A 23,118-nucleotide genomic window follows, 5' to 3' on the forward strand; every position below is an offset into this window, starting at 1 on the left:
ATCTTTCATGTCAAGATTCATACTAAGGGCTGAGAAACCCACCCAGCATGGAGAGAGGCCAGATAGGTGCTGATTTCTGAAAGGGTACTGCAGCGTTAGCCCTGATGGATGAAGGGCACTTGTGTCCCCACCAGTCCTTGTCAGGCAGCTCCAAATCAGCATGCATCACTCTCTCACATGGCCTTCCAGTTCCCTTTTGTCAGGACCACTATCTTATAATCCCAGTTAGCAACTGGTTTTCCTGTTTGGCATACATTTCCTTGGCCAGACTGGGGCTCCTCAAGGACAGGGCTGGCTTGATGTGGCTGCAATGCCTGGGGTGTGGTGAGTGAGCATTGGGTGAGAGAAGGTGAATGTGGGGGTCACATGGGTGCTGCATTGGTCCCTATCTTAACTTTACTCCAAGGTCCCTCCCCATTTTCTTCCTTACTGTGGGCAAGGCCTTCCTCTAGGGCACTTTTGTTCTATTTGCCAGACTGTGAAATGGAGCCTAGCCCAGAACAGAGTGGTACAAGTGACAACACTTATTCTTTCAACATGCTGGCAAACATAAATGATCAGTCACCTGGCAGACAAGAATAATCGATCACATGAGTTGGGCAAAACAGAAAGAGAAGAGAAGAGGCTGAGAGAGGTCCAGAGAGAAGGAAGAGCAAAGACCAAGAACAGGAAGCATAAAAAGAGGAAGAAAGACAGGAAAGGAGCAAGCAACAGCAGAAAGAGTGGGTGACAATGGCCAGGTAGACTCAGACATGCTTAGCCTACCACTCTCTACTGCTGTTACCAGAGATGCATGTGATGTCTGGCTAACCTGACCTACTGGAGGTGTGGCAGCTTACAATGAAGTAAGAGGATAGGAGCCAGCCCCTCTTCCCATTGTTGTCCTCATATGGTGTCATCTATGCCACAAGTAATGCCATGTCTCAAGACCTGCATACTCTGGCCAGTAATTCCTGAACAAAACCTGAGTCTCTTTGTCCCAGAAGCCCCCACATGACTCAGTAGACTGACCATGGCCCTCCTACACAGCAGTCCACAACAGACAAGGCTCTCAACAGCTGACTGGGTCCAAAATCCTTGGGAACAGGCAAATAGGAGCAAGACCACCTGTTCTCTCCTAAATCCTATGATATAGGATAGTCAGGCATATAGAGGACTGGAGACTCCTGGGTCTGAGGCCACCACCTCCTCTCTAGTTTAGCACGAATAAGCCTGTACTCTAGGTGTCACAGAATTCGCTGGCTGGTGTTGGCTAAGCCTTCTAAGAGAGCACTCAATGGGGTTGCATGTAGACAACTAGCCGAGGACTGGGTATCTGTGCTAGAAGAACAACAGTAACCAGGGGTGTTCTTTGCAGTCCAACAGCAACCATTACAGTTGCTGTGACAGAGTGTCAGGTGCTATCAAAGTGTCCCTTTCATTTAGAGGATACAGGATGGCAAGACACAGGGACCACTCAGTCTCCAAACCTGTTACACCTCCCAGGAACCATATCTCTGCCACTGGAACTGGAGGCCATTGTTAACAGATGAACCCAAAACCCAGACTGCAGAGACTGCAGACCAGCAGAGGCATCCAGCTGTGATCTAAGTATTATGTGTTACCATTGTCTGTGTCTGTTTTTGCCCTACAAAGGCAGAGTGGTTTGGCTATGACAGACCATAATGTCTGCAAAACAAAATATCCATTACCAGGCTCTTTTACACAAAGCCTGTGGTGGTGCTTGGCCTCGGGTCATCAGCTGTGACCACCCAGAGACTCTACTCTCCCTGGGGCAGCCAGGAGCCACCCTGAACTGATTACCAAGCTGGCCAACACCAGACACCACCGTGGCTGGTGTCCAATCTAAGTGGATGGGGATCAGACACAGCTAAATGTCCAGCTCAACAATGACAGCAACCTGGTAGTCAGTCTCAGCATGAGCTTATCCTCAAGCCAATCATCAAACTGGTGGCTGTTGTCCACACACTAGCCACGCAGAGGTGGTGGGAGGCCCCATATCCAGCCCTGTTCAACCTGGAGGCTGTTTGTACCCAGGATAAAGCTGGCCAAAAGCATACACTGCCTGTGGCTTAGTTCACTCCCTATCAGCCACATTTGCCAGGCCCACCAGGACACTATGCTGCTGCCCTGTATGGGTAGACAATGTGCCCAAGCCAAGCCCAGCACACTTACCTTTTCTAGGGCAGATCAGGTTGTCCTTATGCCCATTCTTCGGGCTCCAGTTCCTGTATGGAAACCAGAGGGCAGGGTGTGAGGTTCCTTCTGGATTGAGATGCACTGGCCCAGATGATCCCCCTAACAGGATGCTTGCGATCATCCCTAACCCTGAGATCTTCCATAGTGCTGCTGACTCACAATCACACACTTGTGCACTTTCTTGGCCCCACAGATAACTAGGACGGCAATTTATATCAGGTCAGCTTCCCTTGTGCACATGCTGGTAAGAATTTAGCATTATGGTTGATGGTGACCTTTTCCCCAGAAGGCTGGGCCCATTTCATTCTGATAAATAGCACAAACAGAGGAATACCACACCAGGGGCAGTGGGCTCAGGGTCTCACTGGCCTGTGAAGTGGTCAGAGCTATCACGAGCAGGCCCTGTTCTCTCCACACTGCAGCCTACGCTTACCTTGAGAGATGCTGTCAGCCTCCCCTGAGGCTCCAGAGGCTAGCCCAGATCCTGTATCCTGGCTGCAGGAAGTTTACTGATGCCAAGGCTATGCCCAGGTGTGATCTGGGACCTGGCCCTCAACCCTGGGGTGCTCACAGTGTATGGGCCACATGAGGGACAAGATGGTGCCTATGCCTCATCCTGCCCACAACTCTACTACAGGAAAAAGGATCCATGCACTTCTTGCCTGGGTCAACATTCCATTTCATTACATCTAAGCCTAGGGTCATTGTCAGGGCATTTATATAAATGAAAATCAGGATGGTAGATGGGCAAGGAGGGATGGATCTCATATGGCCATCTAAGGGCAGATCCCCATAATGGAAGCTCTTTCCTTCTCCATTCTATGGTGCTTTCCAAATTGTTCTAAGCCTCTATCTAACCTTTCCTTTGTGAATGTGACCCCATGGATGTGTGTTCTTGTATCATACTCATTGTGCAGAAGGTCTTCAAATGATGGTGAGTATCTGGTCAGATGTGAGGGTGAGTAAGAGGTTAAAATGCTGAGGCTGGGGCTGGGGATTTAGCTCAGCGGCATAAGCACCTGCCTTGCAAGCAGGTGGTCATGAGTTCGATCGCTGGTACCAATTAAAAAATAAATAAATAAATGAAATTTTAAAAAAAGGAAAAAAAATGCTGAGGCCAAGGCAGAGAACTAAAGGCTCAAGCCAGATGTGTACCTACGTGTGTGTATGCATGTGCATGCAGATATATGTACACACCTAGGAGGGGCAGGCTTGGTTCAGGGCCACCAACTGACAATTCTTCCACAGTAGAAGAACTGCTGCTTTTACCCTTGAGGTGTCAGGTTCAGGAATCAGTACTTGCTCTGGATATGACATTTCTGGGACACCTTTGCTTTTAGCTTGAATGTTCACATAGACTTTGTCTCACATGACTGTTATCAGCTCTAATAGCCAATAGCTTCTTCCCAGGACTCACTACATGCCATGCCTTTTTGCCACAGCCTTGTGCCATTTGGTCTGCATACCAAGATCTCGCTCACTCCCACTAAGTCCCATAGGTAAGTATGACACAGTATTTTACAGATGGGGAAACTGAATCCAAGCCAAGCAGGGCTGGGGCCAGTATCTGAACTCAGGTTTTCCTGTCCCCAGGACCTTCACACTCCCTGTTCACTTGGGAATGCCAGGATTGCAAGGAGAATGTGTCTCCTAGCTTGCAGGGCTCCCCCACAAGGTGGCAAGGGCAAGGGAAAACCAAAGTCACTGAAAGAGCCAGGAGTGGTGATGCATGCATCACTTGGGAGACTGAGAAAGAAGGATTTCCAGAAGTTCAAGGTCAGCCTGAACTATACAGCAAGACCCTGTCTCACAAAACAACAAAAGGACTGTAAAAGCAGACAAGCTGTGGCCACCAGAGGGATGGGTCTCTGTTCTGAGTACTCTAATCACAGCATCTATAGTCACCCTGCCTGTTGGGAGCTCTGGGGGCAGAGTACTGAAGTACTGATAGAGGACAACAGCAATATGAAGGCAGATTTAGTGATGATTCATGATGGGGAACATGGACTATCCTTTCAATATCCTTTGAGGCTAGTTTGCAGGTTCAGGAGTCCCCACCTGGCCAAGGACCTAAAACCAGGAACTTCAAGTTCAAGGGAATGACTGTACCCCTTGTTAGGCTGCCTCCCCCAAACGACGAAGGCCTGTCATGGACCCCCAATTGGGAGTCCCCACCAAACTGTGTAGATCCTATTGAGCACTGGGCACCACCAGCCAGTACCTACATTCCACAAACATGTGCCTAGTCTTGGGAAGGTCTGGAGCTCTGATGTAGTCAGTGTCAGTGCCCCACCCAGAGGGCAGAGAAATCTCAGATGAGACATAAGCCTGGCCAATGCTCCAAGGGCCAGTCACACAACCAGACTAATGGGCTGTGGACATGAATATTGACTGCATGGGCTAGTCCCGACAGACACATATGGCAGGAATCAGATCCAGACTGGACATGTAAGATAGGCAGCTCAAGGCTCTTCACTGGCTGCAGCGTGGCTTCAGTAGGCTGTGGTGCTACATGGATCTCAAGTTCTGGTTTGTGAGCAGAAGTAGAATCCATGAAAGCAGCTGAAATGTGCCCTTACAGCAGTCAATATAGGCACGTGTACAAAACATCCCTGGGCCACTGGGCAGGAAAGTTTGTGCCATTCAATGACAATGGAATCCATCGCAGCAAAAGCAACATGCTCTTCTAGACAACTAAGACTCTGGGTCCATAGTGAGAATATACTCACTTCTGCTATGGACACTGAGGCACAGTTCATGTAAGAACCCACTATGGTGTCAGGATCAGCCTTAGGGAGGCCACCGAAACTCCAGGCAGGCACATCTGAAGAGGGCTTCACTTTCAGGGTCACACAGGAACAGGGCCCCATCCTTCACTGTCCTCATGGGGCCTGGGTTCCACTACTCTACCATGTGGCCCTCAGGTCTCCCTCAGGGTATAAGGAGCACTTCAGCACAGGGATTACTGGTTTCCCCACACCCTTGACAGGCAATCCAGAGGAGAAAGAGTACAGTCTCCCAGCAGAGGACCTGTGATAGGGTCCCAGTCCACAGGGACAGGCTGGGTGGAGCTGATCTTGCCAACCACAGCAGTCCTGGCTGCCCTCTGGTGGCCACATGGGGCTCCAAACTGTTTGGCTAAAGGCTGCTGACCCTAAGTGGGCAGAGGCAGTGAGAAGTCTGTCCTTGGTTCTATGGCAGAAGGGGAACATCTGCCAATCTGGCCCCATCTTTTCAACCTGAAATAAACCAATGCAGCCCTTAGCTAGCAAGGCTCACAAAAGGTTCCTGACCCCATGTCCGCCTAATTCTGGGTCTTAAACTTATATTAAAAAAAAACAAAAACAAAAACAAGCCTTCCTTATTCAGTAGGAGCCACTATTAAGGGAGTCTCCAGAATCTCCTGTGAACCAACCAGTGTGCCACACTGCTGTCCCCAGGACCTTTACACTTCATTCCTGGCCTGTTATGAAGAGTGGATCTGGACCCCTCCAGTATTGGGGCCATTTGGGGAACGATACAGATGTAAGGCTGGCAAGTACTGGCTTGCTGGAAATACTTGGCCTCTGCTGGCTTCTCCTGGAGTCAGGGGATCTTGTTGCTGCTGTCCTCACTCCAGGCTTGGGACAAAATGAACTTGGCCTAAATTTTTGTGACACAAATGGTGGAGCTACATCCCTATCCCCCTAGAAGCTGAGAAATGCCAAGGACCCCTGGGACTAGGAAAAGATCTAAGTGGTCACCTTTCTAGAGGCTTGGAAAATGAACATGGGGAACCAAGCATCCCAGATGTAGCTGGAGTAGGAGCAGCAACTCTGATCTAGTAGGATTAAGTGCTGGACTAGTTATGCAGGAGGGACCTTGGTCAGCAAGTCCTCATGTCTGTGCAGAAATGCTGGTGATGGTAGCTCAGCCAGGAAGAGCCAGGGGGGTCTGGTTTCACTATGCTCAGAATGACCATACTTGCCAGAGTTTATGCAGAGCAAACACTCCCTGCCTCGCCATGTACTGGGCCCTGGAGGACCCCAAACTTGGATTGAGTGTAGACTCAGGGGAATCAGGAATCAAGTAACTCAGGCAGGATGGAACAAGGCTAGGGGAGAAGTCCACTCCTTTCCAGATACCTAATGGTTGGGCCAACTGCTCAGGAATTGACTGGGCATGGCCCCAGCATGGTGTGGAAGAGAAGTCTGACTGCCCTTGGTGTCCACTACTGTCCCAGCTCCAAATATAGAATGACCACAAAGTAAGCAGCATCAATTCTAGATGAACCACATTTCTGCCCACAGCTTGGATCCTAGAGTGAGGCAGAGGGGCAATGCACTTCTTGCTGTTTGTACATGGGTAGGTCTCCCCGACAGATACCTTGTTTGACACCTCAACCATGGGTTTATAAATCTTGGCATCTGGGTGAAGTGTGGGTAACCACTTAGCTCTTGGCTGGCAACATTAAAAGGTAAGGCTGAAATTCACGTAGAGCATTTCTTTCCTTTCTGTAACTCCTAAATATGGCTGGATCTACAAGGAAAAAGGAGCCAGAATCCTCTACTTACATATTCAGTCTACCACTTGACAAATGATTAAACGTTGTGTACGCACAATTTAATTATTTAAAAACAATGACGGGAAAGCCAGGAAACTCAGGCTTCCTGCTCAACACAACTTCTCAGCACCTGAGCTAATAAGCACCTGTCAGTGTGGCCAAGACCGTGTTCAACCACGGGGTCGAAGGAGGCAACGTGGAGAGAACCAGATCGGGATCTCGGGCAAGGGTACGGCGGCTCCTCCCTCGCTTCAGAGCGTGCAAGTACAACAGCACGGCACTGGGACATACCCTTGGCCCCCGCTGTCCATCTGCGCTTCCCAGCCGCACGTCGCCCCAGGGAAGTTCCTTGGCCTCGCTGCCCCTGGGGCCCTTGGAAAGTTTCCGTGGCCGCTCGACCTCGCCTTTGAGGCGCCGTCGGCGGCAGTGGGGAGCATTAGGCTAAGGATCTGGGGAGCGCTCAGCAGGGCGCTCTGGACAGGTCTGCCAAAGCCCAGAGGCCGCGCACAAAGGGGCCCAGGGTCTCCAACGGCGTGGCGCCGGCGAGGCACGGGTGGAGTGAAGGTGGCTGCTGACCTCCGCTCTCGACCCCCGCCCGGATCTTGACTCTGGGCCCACGACGCTGTCCCTACTCCTATCGGGATGTCAACCCGTGGCCCCGCACTCAGACCCCACCCGAACCCGGGAGCTGACGTCGGTCTTCAACCCCCATCCCTTGCCTCCAGATCGGACCCCGCCCACCGGCCCAAGCTTACCTGGAGTGCAGCGTGGGCAGCACCGCAGCGCGGCCCCAGCCCTTAGACCGGCGTCCGCAGGTCCCTCGGCGCCAGGGTATTGGTATACCCAAGGCACCGCGCAGGTCGCAGGCTATAGAGCCGCAACTTGAGCTGGTGCGGGGGCGGACCCCTCCCTCCAGTGCTCAGAGCGCAGGGAACCAACCAACCTTCCCCGCCCCTCGTGTTGCCCGTGCGCAAAGCCGGCCTGGCCGGCGACGCTGCCCTCTGCCCCGCCCCATTCAACTGCGAATTTTGCCATTGGTTGAGAGACTAGGCGCGGCTCAGCAACCGGCGCCGATTGGGCAGGTGTGCAGAGACTATGGCTTACCATTGGGACAGGAAATGTCAGTCCTAGCCGACGACCGGCCCCCTGGCAGAGGGGCAGAGGCCCAAACACCTGCCTGGAACGCTGCAGCGGCTACCCGGGACTCTGAACTAACCTCCTCCAGGCCGCCTTCCAAGGACGTAGTCAGACCATTGGTTCCCGAGCAGGGGCCAGCACGGCCGGCAACCTTTCCCTGAACTCCGGCTGCGTAGTCTCCATCATCACTCTCATTTTGCAGGTATCCTCCAGCGCCTGCAGCTCGGATGCTGCGCGCCGATCTCTTCTGTCTGCATCTAATAGTTGTATTCACACAATCCACGAGGGAAGAGTTAAATTGTGACCCATTTTACAGATAGGAAATTGAGTCTTAGAGCGGTTCTCACTTGCTTTTGGTGGTCCGGACTTGAGCCCAGTCTTCCAACTTTAGAGTCTGGGGAACTCTCGTACTCTCAAGGCTCCAGGGTCGCTGCAGCAGGGGCAAGGTGGCGTCCTTGGCATAGGGAGGCCCTGTTGGAGTTGGGCTGCAATGCTTTTGAATGCAAGAAATGAATCCTCGGTAAACCTAGGGTTTACTTCTCCCATGAGGCCTGGATCTCCCCTTAGGATCCCGCAGGGCAACCCTGGGGTTGTCCTTTTTCATCTCTTGGTGGTATTCATACAATTGGCAGCCTAGAGGAGCTGTGTTTATCTTTCCCCTCCCAACATTGTTGTTTCCTAGGCTGAGGGCCATTGTAGTGCTTTGGCCTCCATCTGTTGTGATTAGCACAACTCATATTTCCCAGTCAGGTAAAGCCCCAAGCTCACCTCTTCAGTAATGCAGGACTGTGGCATAGAACCACGACCCTTGGCCAGCTCCACTGACCTTTATAGTGTGATAGGAAGCAGCAAGGTTGCTATCTAGTTGGGGCATATTCATGAGAGAGGGCAGGCTCATGTTTGGTTCTGAGCCTTCCTGCTTTGGACACCCTTGGAGGTGACCAGTTCCTGGACTTCTGCATTCTTCAAAGCCAAACTGCCCATGACAGTGCTAATGGGTGAGGGGTGTCTGGAGATGCATAGATCAGATATTCATGGCTCATCCATCTCTGTGCTTCATCCAGTTGTTGCTTGGTCAGAATAAAGAAAATACGATGGCTGGCAAGAACTCACTGCTAGTACTACCACTGGGTCTACATGTCTTCTGGAAGTCAGGGAAAATTAGTCCCAGCAGCATTTCAGAGCCAGACAGCTACTACTGATCCTTTGGAGTTGTTACTTGAAGTGAAAGCTATTTGATATCCTGGCATAGGGCTGTTGTTTTCAGCTCTAGAAGGGCAACATAAAGTACCCCTCCATAGAACACAGGAACCCCACAAAAAAGGTAGCTCTTGTTCTGTGGAGTAGCACTGTGGGTGACAGTCTAGCTCAGATGCTGTGTGGTGGTGATGGTAGGGTCTGTTTCTTTCACTTAGGACCAGATTTAATAAATTTTGGCTGTTGCCAGCATCTCTCCAAAGGTGTAAGACTTTGGTCCTCCTGGAACCCTTCTTCTAATAACCTCTTGGTTTGGCAGTTTCCCTCCTTCCCACTTTTGCTTATGGTGGCAAGAGGAGCTAGACAGATCTGCTGAAAGAGGAAAAAATAGAGACTTAAACATCAAAAATAAGTCTAATAAGTACTGCCTTCTCTCACCCTTGCCCCTATACCTTCCCCCATAGGGTTCTAGGGACCTCTCTGTTTAGGAAACAAATCTACAGCTACATAAGAGGATCAGGATGAATGGAGCCAACCCTAAAATGAGTCAAGGCAAATACCTAGTCATCTTCCAACCAGGATGCAGGTAAGAGTCAGAAACAGAAGCTGAAGATATCATAGGTGCCAGTGGCTCAGTGTCTTCCTTCTCACTTTCTCTGCTTACCTGCTGGCTAGTTCTGTAGGAACTAGGGAAAGTCACAGGAAGAAAAATGTTGCTGAATGTCAGGAAGAACTTCCTCACAGTTGCAGGTGTTTAGAGAATTCAAAAGGGTAGCCCCAAGAGATGGTAAGCTCCTTGTCTGCGGAAACTGGATGACAGTAATCCCCTTGCAGCCTGAGATACCAGGGCTCATGTGATCATGTTAAGCCCATGTCATCTGCTCTTGCACATACCCTAGCACCATATATTGTTCCATGATTGAGACAATAAGTCCATGATGGGAGAGAATGTTCCAGGTCTGTATGCTGTGCATGGTAGAATAGGATTTCTTTCTTTTTTTTTTTTGTCTTTTTGAAACAGGGTCTCACTATGTAGTTCAGGTTGGCCTTGTGCTCGCTTTGTAGCCCAGGCTGGCCTCCAACTTGCAAAATCCTCCTGCCTCAGCCTCCTGAGTGCTGGGATTACAGGTGTGCACCCGCACACCCAATTTAGAATAGGATTTGAATTACCATCCAATATGTTTCTGCAGCCCTCTTTTGTGGGTGATGGGAAAACCTGGACAAACCATATGCTGCTCTGAGGTTCATGGCCTGGTGCTTTGTGGGGAGATTGCTCTGCATTTGCTGCCTTTTACCTCAGGGCATAGTCACTCATCCCCAGGCTTCAGGACTTGCTTGTCTAAGAGCACTACTTCTTAGCTGTATAGACTCCATGGTCTGGCTACTCAGAGGTAGATGTTGGCAGTAGCCCAGCATTTGTGGTGTGGGCTGCAGGAGAGATAACCACCTCTGGATAGGTCTGCCACCTGCTGGCCACCTAGTCCCTAGGCATCTGGAGGACTTGGTTTTGTTGACTATAAAAAGTTTCTTCTGCTGGAGATTTAGCTCAGCAGCTTAAGTATCTTCCACGAAGGCGTGAGGTTGTGAGTTTAATCCCCCAAAACAAAACAAAAGGCTTCTTCTGTTGGGTTCTAGGAGGAAACACAAATAAGACAAAGTTGGGCACAATGGGCCTGTGGGTAGCTCTGGAGTAGACCTTTGCCTTTACCCCTTTAGGCTCCAGTTTTCTGCTGGGAATTAACTCCTCCAGTCAGGATCCAGGTGTGTAGGTCTTTAACCAAGGTCTGTGGAGCTAATCTAACCAGGGCCACTTACCACCTTTTTTTAATTTCAATTGAATGGAGTAACTCCTGAGTGTCAGTGTTCCTATCTGTAAAATAGGGTGAATGAGAACTGTGGCCCATGACACTGGGTTTAGGGCTCTTAGCAAATTAGTATTAACCTTAACTTGTCATTCTTGTCATAGTATATTTCACTTTGGGGCAAGCCCTAGGCCTCTTGATCTTTGACACTCCACCACTGCAATGCTCAGGCCCCAGGAACAGCCCAGAGCCTAATGGGGACAGGAAGCCCTAGCAAATTAATGCCTCTGTTCTACTAGGAGAACCCTACCTGCTCATCTAATGCACCTTGGATCTACTCAGCCCTCATTCTTGGGAAGTAGGCCCATGGAAAAACAGTCCCGGTGTGGGATTAAAGGGTACAGTAGCCCTGGGGTTAAACTGCCTGGTCTGGGGCCTGGGGTGCAGGGACATCAGGGGCCAGGGCTGCAGTGTGGATGGGGCCAGAGGCTAGAAGTCAACTGGACTGGGAGGGATCGAAGGAAGGGATGCTTACAACAGAGGATGGCTAGGGTCAGATGCAGGGGTTGGTTAGACAGGAAAGGGGTGCACAGTGAGCCTAAGGTGGGTGGGTCCAGAAGTGCACATTCCTGTAGCCTTACAAGGAGAGCAGCACGAAGGCTAGACGACAGATGGTGTCCGTGACGGCACAGGCTCAGGGACTGTTGCGATCTCCCGAGAATGGCTCTGCAGTTTGAGGAACAGCGGAGACTGAGAAGGCTGGGGGGGTCACGAGACGCCCAGACGCCAGTGCAGCTCAGACTTGGCGCAGCCCCGGAGGCGGGGAGTTGGGAGGGGCTACAGCCCGAGACCGACAACGCGCCCAACCAACAGGGTCCTGGGTCGCTGCGCGCGGCCTCTCTCTTTCCCGCCTAGCCCAATGGCGAGCGCCTTGGAGGCGGGCGGGGCGGGGCCTGGGCTAGCTGCTGCGGCGAGCGGGCGCGGCACCCGGAAGTCGGCTGCGGCGGAGGCGGTGAGTGCGCGGGTACCTTCCCGGGCTGTCGGACTTCGCTCTGGGTCCGGCCAGCCCAGACTTCGGGGTTTCGGGCTCCGGAAACGCACGCGGGGCCGATGCTCGCGGGCCGGACGGCCGGGCCTCACCTCTTCGCTCTGTCTCAGTTTCCCCTTTCCAAGGCGTAGCCTGAAAATCAGACGGCCTGTTTGGAACTCAGGCCTGTCCACGGAGACCAGACAGACCCTGTCCAACGAAGGCACCCCGGCGGTGCTGAAAAGCACCGTGATCACTGTCGGGACTGGTGGGAGGATCAGACTTGCTGCCGGGTGGCTAAGACGGGCGGGGAAAAGACATGCTTAACCATTGGAAGGTTGTAGGCTGTACTGTCAGCCAGCCTGAGGTACTACTCTGGAGCGCTTTCTGCTAGTCTGGATCCCTTTCCGCCAGTCTGGAGCCTTGTGGCCAGCGTCGTGACAGCTGACGTAGGTCTGAATAGACAGCAAGTGCTGGGTCATCCCTGTGACTGGATGCGACTTCCTGGAGCCGCTTGGATAGTCTGAGACCCCTATCCCTGCCTAGAGAGTGTATGGGCTGTGGGCTAGGCAGAGCTGCAACCGGGCCAGGTTGCCCCACTCCTGGGCTTTTATGAGCTTGGGGATTGCATGTTTTCCTCTTCGGCAGGAGGTACAGAGGGTCTCTTAATGAGATCATCTTCCCTGCCCCCAGCACTTCTGTGCTTTCTGCTGGGCCACAACTTTAGAATGAACCTTCTGCCCTTGGACAAGTCCCTGAGACTGAGGCCTCTTTTTTTAGTAGCATGTCACTTGCTTAGCATGATCCAGGCCTGTCAAGCCACTCTAGACCTAAAACTGCTGCTTTGTCACCATTCTGGGCTCAGAGCCATCTTCCAAAAGAGATAAGCATTTAACGAGCAACTGGATAGCCCTTTAGAACATGTCCCCACACTTGTTTATTGACCCCTGTGCAGGTACTCATTGGTCCAACTCTCTTCATTGTAAAGAAAACTCAGGTTAAGGGGCCAGGCAATGTTCCCAAGGTTGTTCAGGGCCAAGGTTAGATCAGTTCTGCTTCTGCTTCTCTGGTTGGTTCCTGGTTCCTTTCCCCAGTCTTCTGCATTAGGTGACCTGTTGAGTCGGATGGAGACAGCTGGGGAGGGTAGCTGTGTTGGTGGATGGACATGGCAGAGCTCTGCCCTATCCCTCGGATTCCAGTGCCCCTGTGTGTGTGTCCCGGGGTCGGGAGGGGGGGTGTTGGTGGGTGGACATAGCAGGGCTCTGCCCCTTCTCTAGTATTCCACTGCCCTCCTGTGTGTGTGTATGGAGGCGAGGCTAGATGGATTGCCTAGGGCTCAAGTCCCTATAGCACGGAGCCCCACATTTTCATGTCATGTATGCTTGGGCTGCAGGCTCCTCAGTTCAGGCCTCTTTCTGCTTGTGGTAACAATAGCCCTTCCCTGTCCAACAATATTCTCTGCCTGAGCTGTGTAGCCATTGTGCTTCCTTGGTATCTACATTTGTGCAGTCTTTCTGGTCATATTTCTTGATAATTGTAGTCACATGCAGTGTCATAGTTCCCACACCTGTCATCTTGTGCCAGATGATGATCTCTGCAGGAACCCTGGTGTCTGCCTATGGGTGCTGCTTCTAAGAATGTGTGTGGGAGAGAGTGGGTCTGGAAAGAAATAGTGCAAGATAAGAAGACCTAGAGAGCTTCTAGAAGCAGGACCACCCTAGTCATTCACAGCCCAGGTGGGAGAGAACGGGGGCCCAGCATTTAGTAACATGTCAGTTAGTGCATGATGCAGCATGGCAGAGTCTGGCATTTGTTGGTGTGAACTTCAGCATTTGGCAATAGGCTTTATGAAAGCAAAAGATGCCCCAAAGTCATAGAGCTGCCCTTTGAGGTTATCAAAGCAGCTATCCCCCATTTTCTCTCAGTTTCCGTTTTAGATTGCAAAACTGACAGTTGCACTCTTAAAAATGAAAAAGGCTGGGCTTCATTTCCTATCGACTGTTCCCGATACAGCTGCTGCGTTTGAGAGTACATTGTGAAGGTCTTTAGTATCATGCTAACTTTCAGGTGCTTGCTTTCATCCTCTTGGTGGAGTGATGCCCTCTTTTCTTTTGATATACCTTGCAGACTATTGGGGCCACCTTGAGGCTGGGCTTATCTCTCTTTGGTGGAAAAGTTGGATGTTCCTGCCAGAAGCAGTCTGAGATGCAGGGTCTACCCTGTGCCCATAGCTTTTCAACATATTTAAGATGTGCCTTGTTTGTGGTGCTCGTTTGATCTGTGAAGGGACAGCAACACTGTGTGAAATTAATTAATGTCCTCAAAACACTGGGGAGGTCTGAGGAGAGGGCATCACTGTAGAACATTTGTCATGGTAAAATGCTATGTAATAACTAAAATGAGAAAGCATAGCTTGCTGAGCTCTCACCGCTGAGATGAGAATAGTGTGTTGTGGTGGATTGGCTGCTTGGAGGATTTCCACAAGTCAAGGCTTTCTCAGCCAAGACTGCAAAGAGCAACATTGTGTTCTCTTGTGTGTTTATATATCCTTTGCTGGAAGCCTGTGGAAGCCCACATCATGTCAAATGCCATGTCTGTGTCTGTCCTGACCTGCAAAAAAGAGCAGCTCCACCTTCAGGGGACACGCCACAGCTAATGACCATGGGTAGGGTGGGCAGCTCTGCTGTATTGTTCTTAGGAAACCTGAGGAGGAACTCAGTCTTCTGTTTTGCCTCTTCAGACAAGCTGGTTAGCGTTAAAAACATTTATTCCACTTGTGCAAAGTCTTGGGTATAATTAGGTGGGTCAGCAGACTATAGGGTTCACCTAACCTCTATCTAGAGCTTTCAGTGTGTAGCCCTGGTAGAATGTCTTTGTGAGGAGTAGGAGTTCCACTTTTCCACGCATCTAAGGCTTTGGTGTCTCATAAAAATACCTTTTTGAGGCTGGGGATTTAGGTCCGAGGCATAAGCGCCTGCCTTGCAAGCAGGCAGTTGTGAGTTCGATCCCCGGTACCCATAAAAAGGAAAAAGACAAAAAAAAAAAAAAAAGAAAAAGAAAAATACCTTTTTGCTGGTGTGGTGGTGTGTGCCTGTAATCCCAGGTACTTGGGAGGCTGAAGCAGGGGGATCCCCAAGAATTTGAGGCCATCCTTGGCTGCATAATGAGTTCAAGGTCAGCTTGAACTACATAGCAAAGACTTGTCTCAAAAACCTCTCAAAACAACAAAACCTCCTTGTATGTATGTATGTATGTTCCTGCATTTGTCTCATCACTACCGTCTGCACTTCTCTCTTTTGTCCATTTTCCCTGTTTGTCTTTTCAGTTGATAAAGGGAAATGCTTCCACATCACCTTGAGGCCCTCAGGGTTACCCAGTATGCATTGCTCTCAGCTCATGCAGCCAGTGTCATTAGATAGCCATTCTGTCCTTTGCCCTATCCTGAAGTGTTGTGTACCTCACTTGATCTGTTTTTGTCCAGTCTCCTGTGTTCAGGCAGCTTTCCTCAGGTGCTCCCTGCCTTCCTGTCCTTCACCCTCAACCCTGATCTGTGCCACTTGGCATGGCTAGCAGGGGTAGGGTATAGCATGATCTAACTGGGGTTTTAGGGAGTTCCATTGTTCTAGTCTTTGTTGTTGTTGTTTTTGTTACAGACTAACTTATATAATTCATAGTTATCTAGCTCATAGTTTTGGAAGTTGAAAGTCCAAATAACATGGTGCAGGCTCTTGCAAGGGTTCCCCCCTTGGCAGGGTCACCTTGTGACAGAGAGCAATGCTGGGCCAATGTGTAGGAGGAAGGAATCACATAGCCAAACCGGAAACCAGAGGCTGGATTTGCTCTTACAACAAGTTGTTCTTTATGAGCTCAGGTGTCCCATGAGAGATACATTAGTGCCTTCCAAGATCATTGTACTTAATGACCTAAGAAAGTCTCATTAGGCCCTATGTCTTAAAGGTTTCACTGGCTCTCAGCAGTACCAAACTGTGCACCAATCCTTAGCACAGGAATCCTGAGTTTGCAGGCATATTCAAGCCATATCCAAACTGTAGCATCCAGTGACTACCCAAGGCAGACAAATGCTTTCCAGAATGTACACTGGGGCCAAGGTAACTACTGTATCAGCTCAGTCCCAAGGTTAGGAGAGTCCAGGGTATGACCAGGGTGGAGAACACTGGGGAGGTCTGCATATGGGGAGCACAGATAGTTTCCTGTCCTACATTATCCACACAGGCAGACAGGGCTAAGGCAAGATAAGACCTAAATCTACACACAGCTGTAGAACAGGGAGAGCCTTTGTGATAAGGAGAGCCTTTGAAAAAATGGTGTACAAATGGTGTATAGATGGGAAATTTTGCTGTAAGAGAAGACTCTTGCTAAACAACTACATATGCAAAGCTAGAATGCAGAGTGTAGGCAGGAGAAAGCAGCGACAAGCATGTGGTTGTTCACATCCCATCAACCATGCTTCAAGGTTCATGAGACCAAGGCCTAAGAACTAGTACTTCAGTTTGTGTTCCATTGTCTAGGACAGATAACCAATGGTCGTAATTTAATTAGTCACTAAGGGATGGCAACAAAACCATGGTGAGAACATTTCCTGCCACCACATGCCTGGTATCAGGTCCTGGCACTGAATATTTGGGGAACTTGGCCACACCTCTTAAGGATATAACCCACATGTGGATACATATGTACGTGTGCACATTTGCTGAGAGAGATGACTAGCACTTAGAGCCCTCCAGATGGGGTTTCTGCTTGGGTATCTTATTGGAAATGTGCCCAGCAAGGGCATGTTCTTGAGTGCCTGAGCAGTGGAAGCAATGATCCCAGCTATGCTGGCACTGGAACTGCTGATTGTGAGGCAACAGATGAGGACACACTCAGTACAAATGCTGAAGAAGTTAGTGCTGGTCAGTATGAGATGGGTGGGTGGCATGGTCTGGGTGTGGTGCCTGTTGGCTTCTGAAAGGCAGTGGGGTTGGAGCACATAGGAGAATACTGTGACGTCTCTTATGCCCTGCAGCACAGAGGCTTGTCCTGTGTCCCCCCCAGAGACTGGCGTCATCTCCACTAGCAATGACAGCAAAGCCTAGTTGATATGATCCTCAGGCTACTTTTGCTTCCCCTCCCAGTGGGGCTTTGTCACATTGGTGGCCTGTGCTCCCATCCTTCTGAGTGCTGAGTCTCATCTCCACCTGGCTGTTACCAGTGACTGCCACCGTCACTGTGTACCCTTGGCATCTGCCAAGTCTGGTCAGGCCTGTCTGTTTGTCAGTGTGTCTGTTTTCTGTATCATGTTCCTTTTAGATGGTACATGGAATGAGATTTAGAGTTTAGCTTACCTAAGAGTCTCGTTTTTTCTTAGAGAAGGACTTTGACCTCTTTCCACTTGGCTCTTAGGAACAAAAGGCTGGTTCCTCTAAGAATTTAGGAGGCAAGGAAGAAGCCCCAGGCTGGAGAAATGCTCCTAAAGAGTTTAAATTTCAGAGACAGAAGGTGGGCAGAGGACGGTGGATGCCAAGAGAGTTCTCGAAAGCATTATCAGCAGATGGGCTGGGAGTGCCTGGAAAGCTTCTGTCCTTGCTAGCCAGCACTGTGTACTAAGAATAACTTGAACCAAATCCAGGATGCTTTCTTCTTGTTTTGCAGAAATCCTGGGCTGTTAGGCCTGAGGAGCTTGAGCTGTGACTCTAGGAAGACTTCCATTGGGGCTCTTAGGGGACAGAAAGCTCTTGGTTATGGTGTGAAGAGGTCTCTTTCTTTATGTTCACATTTTGCAGATCCTTTTGGCTGGAATCCACATGTATCAAGGGATTTCAGGTGTGTGCAGAAAACCCTGGAGGGTTTCCTCCCTGGGAGAGACCTCTGTTATGTCCCTGCAAGAGCCTAGCAGCATTCAAGGTTCAATGTGGGTGACACTTCCTTGGCAAGGTCATTGGAGGTAGTGCCAGGTACCAATGTGTTTATTCCTGGGCTTTCTTGAACATAGGCCACACATGTGCTTTTGACATTTGTCCTACTGGGAGTGGGCCCTGCAGGGTGGCAGGGTGACTGGCCTAGTGCCTGTGCTTAGAACCAGCCATGGCACCTGGACTCTGTTCAATGGTGACTCAGTTAGAGACAGGGCAGCTCTGTGGCCAAGGGCAGACTTAGAGAACTAGGGTCCCTTATTGGAAATAAGTATTACCTGTTATAGGACTAAACACTTCTTTTGTGATGGTATTTAGTAAAGAGTTTAACTTCTCTCAGACACAGACAGAGCTACACCACACATCTGACATGTATCTGTTGTGTGTCTGCTAGGTCCCTGTGTACTCTGGGAGACAGGCAGTGCAGGCAGGCAACCCTGCATGGACTAGGGCACAGGCATCTACGGTCTCTTAGACGGTACACTGGGACTATGGTGGAGGAGTTTCTGATGAAGGAGGAGGGAATGGGTTTTTTAAAAAATGATGTGTGTATTACAAATTCTGGAGAAACTGACTAATTTGACTTGGAAATGGACTGACTTTGCTTATAAAAATTAAGTAAAGTCTTGCTTCAGACTTCCATTTTTTTTTTTTTTTTTGGTACCAGGGATCAAACTCATGACCTCGCATTTGCCAGGCAGGCGCTTGTGCTGCTGAGCTAAACCCCCAGCTAAGACTTCTAATTTTTTATAAGCACACTAAAAAAAATTGTGAATAAAGTAATAGAAGAAAAGGGTGTAGCTTAAAGTACCCAATCATATAAAAACTTTCTGCTCAGTTTCTGTAGTAGGTCCTAGTTGGCTCTACCCCTGGAAGAGCCACATACCAGGTGGCCCTTCCAGGTACCTGGACAGATCAGCCATGCAGATTGAGTGTGATTTGGCTTCAGTCTGACTCAATCAGGCAGCCCAAGATCAGAAGCAACTTCCAACAATAGAGCCTCAGGCCCTTTGGGGAGTTTCAAAGATGATGTCTTACTGGGTCGAAGAAGGCTTACTGAATACAGGGGGCCAAGTTGGGAAACAGTCTGTGTGGAGCCTGCTAATGAGCCCCGAAATCCAGCCCTTATGGAGAGTGTGGTGAATCTAGCAATTCAGAAGATGGAGAAGAAAGTAGAAGGGATTGGGGTAGCATCAAGAGGCAAAGGGCCACTGTGTGGCCTTAGCTCAGTGTGCTCACCATTCTGAGCCACTATGCCCTCACTTCCAGGGCAGCTAAAATAACAGTATTATTATTATTATTAGGTTTTTTTTTTTTTTTTTTGGTAACAGAGTCTTGCTATGTATCCCAGGCTGGCCTCAAACTCACAGCAATCTTCCTGTCTCAGCTGAGTGCTGAGGATTACAGGCATGTGCCACTATGTCCTGGTAAGAAACAGTATTATTGAGAGACTCCAAGACCACCCTCAGCTTGAATTGGTACCCGAGGAGGACTTAAAGAACTTAAAAAGGCCTTCATATTAATATATTAGCACATGTTTGCAATATATAATTATTTCATTTATTGTGGAGGCTATTATATTCATGGTGCAGTTTATTACAATGAATGAATACAGATTAAAATCAGCCACAGGCTAGCATGATGGTGTATAACTGTAGTTCCAGGTGGTCTGGAGACTGAGGTAGGAAGATTTTAAATTCCAGGCCAGTTGGGACAATTTATCAAGACCTTGTTTCAAAATAAAATTTAAAAAAAACTGGGGGTATAACTCATTGGTGGAGCACTTACCTAGCATGTGTGTGAAGTCCTTGGCTTAGTCCCCAGTATTAAAAAAAAAAGTCAACAGTGGAAAGACAGAGAGCAAAGTCCTGGAGAGAAGAGGCACAAGCTTTTAATTATCCTTTCTTAGTGGAGTTGCTGGTAACTATTTAATTTGCTCAGCAGTGCTGTGTGATTGCTAGGAATCTCACCCTAGCCTGAGTGCTCAGGGTTTTTTTTTTTTTTTTTGGTCTTTTTCATTTTTATCGGTACCGGGGTTTGAACTCATGACCGACTACTTGCAAGGCAGGTGCTTATGCCGCTGAGCTAAATTCCCAGCCCCCAGTGCTCAGGTTTTTATGGGGTCTAGTTGTACATGTTTGGCAATCACTGTCCTGAGTGGTTGCCCTTAGTTTCCAGACTTCCACAGATTGAACTGATACAGTATGATCCAAGAGGCCCACTATAAGTCATATTGTTAACATAACATATCTGACATCATCTTAAACCCCAGATGAGTGTGGATGCTCTTGCTAGGGTCATTCTAGAGGTTTGGAGATTACTTCTTAGATGCTACACAAGACCAGAGCTTTCTTTAGACCATTTGGGATGCTCAGGTTTGCTGAGCCAGACCTGCACTGTACCCAGCCAACCTCCACTGATCAGACACAGATATATGTATATAGGTTTGGGGGGACCACATCAAAAGATGCAGGACTTTCTCTGCTATTGCTAGTTAGGCTAAGGGCACAGTGAAGCCCTGATCCAGCAATTGGTGGGTGGGTAGGAATTAAGAGTGTATATCCACATACTTGCAACCTCAAATATCTGTCTGGCTTGGGTTGTATTACCTGACCTGGGCCCACTTGATGTGGTCTCGACCCTTGTTGGGCACTTTCAGAAAGAATATACTTCCAGGACTGCAGGCAGGACTTTATGCTAGTTTCTGTTCATTTCCAGAAATGTTCAGGTGGTATCTAATAAGAGCTGTTGTGCTAGGTGGTGTGATGGATGGCTAAAATCCCAACTCCTCAGGAGGCTGAGGCAGGAGGATGACAAGTTGGAAGCCCTGTCTTAAAACAAAATTTTAAAAAGCCTGAAGATGTAACTCAGTGGTAGAGCATTTGTCCTCATGTAGGAGACCCTGGGTTTAGTCCCCAGCACCTAAAACAAAACAAAACATCAACAACCCCCAAACCAAAAGCTATCACTTGGCAAAGCTCATAGGAGTCAACTTTTTATGTGACATTTTGATTGTGACAAAGATTGCCTATTATGTGTAGCAAATTGGAGTCCTGTGAGTTAGGAAACCATGGCTTTATAAGGAAACCATGGCAAGACTATCCCAGGATGCAGAACTGGGCTACACTTGAGCCAGCTGCTTTGCCAATGGGGCCAGCCCCCTGGTTTTTTTTACAGAGCATCCAGGCTGCAGTAAGATTCCTTTAGGGCTCACAGTTAGTACGAAGTGGCATACTTCCTCTTTCAGTGGTTCAGTCTTATATTTCTGGCTCAGGATCACTGTGTTGTGTCATTCTGCTCCTGTGTCTTGGAATGGGTCAAGATATTTGGGCATATGACAGGCTCTGCACTCAGCTCCACCATGTGGCTCTTCCCCGCGGCTGCCTATGTGGCCTCAGTCTGAGCCTTCCATCTGGGCTCTTTCATCCCCTATGGGCCTGGCCAAGGCCAGATTCTCCCTTGTGCTGTGGCAGTTACTCTTGAAACAGTGCCACCAGTGAGACCATCATAACCAGGAGGAAGGTTGCTGCCCTATCCCCCTGCTTCTTGTGGGCTCTTTGCTCTCCTGCCTGCCTCTTTGTCCATTTGCTCTTGTCATCTGGCTTTGGCCACCTGGGCCTCAAAGGTGATCCCAGAATCCTGTATGGCCCTGACCACACTGGATTTCTCAGACTGCTGAAGATGTCCCATGTGTTGAGCCTACGAGAAGGGCAAGGCATAGTAGAGGACTCACTGGAAAAACTAGATTAATTTCTCCACTCTCTCCTACACAGCTCAGGCATCCTTTAAGGCTCATGTGGCACATGTAGATGCCCTGAGAATGAACCCCAGTTTTACTAGTGGCATGGAGGGCTCTGCTGACAATGGAAGTGATGGGAAGCAGCCTTGAGTGAGGAGCAACAGGCTCACACAGTGTGAGTGGGACACCCTGAGGTTTTCCCTGTTGGGTGGTTCTGACTGTGGTGACTAGAAGCCAAGGGCTATACCTATATATAAGGCTCACTCTCAGAATTGGGCAGGTCACCCAGTGATCAGGGTGTTGGAGGACTTCACTGAGCACTAGAGAGAGCAATCAGAGCTCTATAGGGGGACTGGGTGGGAGACATACAGGGCCTGCTGGGACCTGCCAGGAGATTGCCGAGGGAGTTTATAGGGACCTAGATGAAGGAGTAGACTGTAGTAGGGGAAGGAAAGAGGGGGTGGGAGGGAGGTGGCCTGTTGACCAGAGCTAGGCAGAAGGACCTGTGGGCAGTGGGCCTGGCTTGAGTGGGGGGTGAGGGACTGGAGAGAAAGGCAGTTCCTGATGGTCCCTTCCCCAGGGGCTGGCTTTCCTCTGGTCCTTCCCTCCCAATGACCACGTTTTCATCAAGACTGAAGCCTTGGGCTCTGCACCCACACCTCCAAGCCAGGCTGCCTGGCAATCCATCAGTGACCTTCCTCTGGACCACGAAACCCTCCCTACCACTGCGGCCTGGAGCAGTAGTCTGCTATTCAGCTAGGATGTTAGGATTCTGCAGCTGAACTACAGAGCCAGAGCTGTTTCTATCAGTGTCTCTGGCAGAAGCCAGGCACACAACTCAGGGAAGGTAGAAGTGGGCCAAGGCTGAGAGTACAGGCCTCCTGTGACACCCTAGAACAGTGTGTTCCCATGGGCAGCTTTTAGAAGAGCCCATGGCTATTATAGCCCTTAGGGAGCCCCTGGACTCTGGACCATTGGGATTTTAGTAGGGATTGGCTGACAGAACTTCTAGTAGCCATAAGTTGGCAGATTCTCATGACTGGGGAAGACCAGCTGTCCCAGTGTGAGACCACTTATAACTTCTCAGAATGTGATGGGTGCCAATATTCCCTATCTATTGCACCTGGCCAGTGGGACTTCTGGGGCCCACACAAGGCCAGCATGATTCTCATCTCCCTGCACTGCCTTCTGGATGATTCTGTTGATCCATCTCATCAGCTGTGTCCAATCTGGTCTTTTTGAAGGTGGGAGCAGATCTGGGATGAACCCAAGGCCTTATGCATATTAGGCAAATGCTGTATCACTGTGCTGTATCCCCAATCTTTTTTAAAATTTTGAAACATGGTTTCAGTAAGACAGCTTCCAATCTGCTCTGAAATTAATTGCTATTTAATTCTCTCTGTCTCTGTCTCTGGTCTCTCTCTCTCTCTCTCTCTCTCTCTCTCTCTCTCACACACACACACACACACACACACACACACACACTCATTCCTGATATTTTATTTATGATTCCTATAGCTCTCATTTCTTTCTTTCTTTCTTTTTTTTTTTTTTTTTGTCTT

The 23,118-nt window shown here is 49.5% G+C and overlaps 2 protein-coding genes across 11 annotated transcripts in view; one reads left to right on the top strand and one right to left on the bottom strand.

Annotated features, from left to right (window-relative positions):
- Nucleotides 1–7,717, bottom strand: part of Arvcf (ARVCF delta catenin family member) — a 52,976-nt gene extending 45,259 nt beyond the window's left edge. For 3 of the 4 annotated variants that reach the window (XM_023560729.2, XM_013141672.3, XM_023560725.2), the window contains exons 1-2: nt 7,498–7,716; nt 2,176–2,228 (exon numbers count right to left, since the gene is read on the bottom strand). The gene's annotated coding sequence lies outside the window, so the exon portion shown is untranslated. Of the gene's footprint in view, nt 1–2,175; nt 2,229–7,497 lie in introns of all 4 variants that reach the window. The other variant, XM_023560723.2, reaches the window with a different exon arrangement.
- A 181-nt stretch (nt 7,718–7,898) lies between these two features.
- Nucleotides 7,899–23,118, top strand: part of Tango2 (transport and golgi organization 2 homolog) — a 40,142-nt gene continuing 24,922 nt past the window's right edge. Inside the window, exon 1 of one of the 7 annotated variants that reach the window (XM_063226128.1) lies at nt 7,899–8,081. Coding sequence is in view for 5 of the 7 variants with exons in the window: in XM_063226127.1 (XP_063082197.1) it covers nt 11,798–11,890 (93 nt within the window). In the remaining 2 variants the exon portion in view is untranslated. Of the gene's footprint in view, nt 8,082–11,758; nt 11,891–23,118 lie in introns of those variants that run through there. The other 6 variants (XM_003478388.5, XM_063226127.1, XM_063226124.1 and 3 more) reach the window with 6 other exon arrangements.

Source organism: Cavia porcellus, unplaced genomic scaffold (assembly GCF_034190915.1).
Source record: "Cavia porcellus strain 051 isolate PalLab524CR breed Dunkin Hartley unplaced genomic scaffold, mCavPor4.1 scaffold_16, whole genome shotgun sequence".
NCBI lineage: Eukaryota > Metazoa > Chordata > Mammalia > Rodentia > Caviidae > Cavia > Cavia porcellus.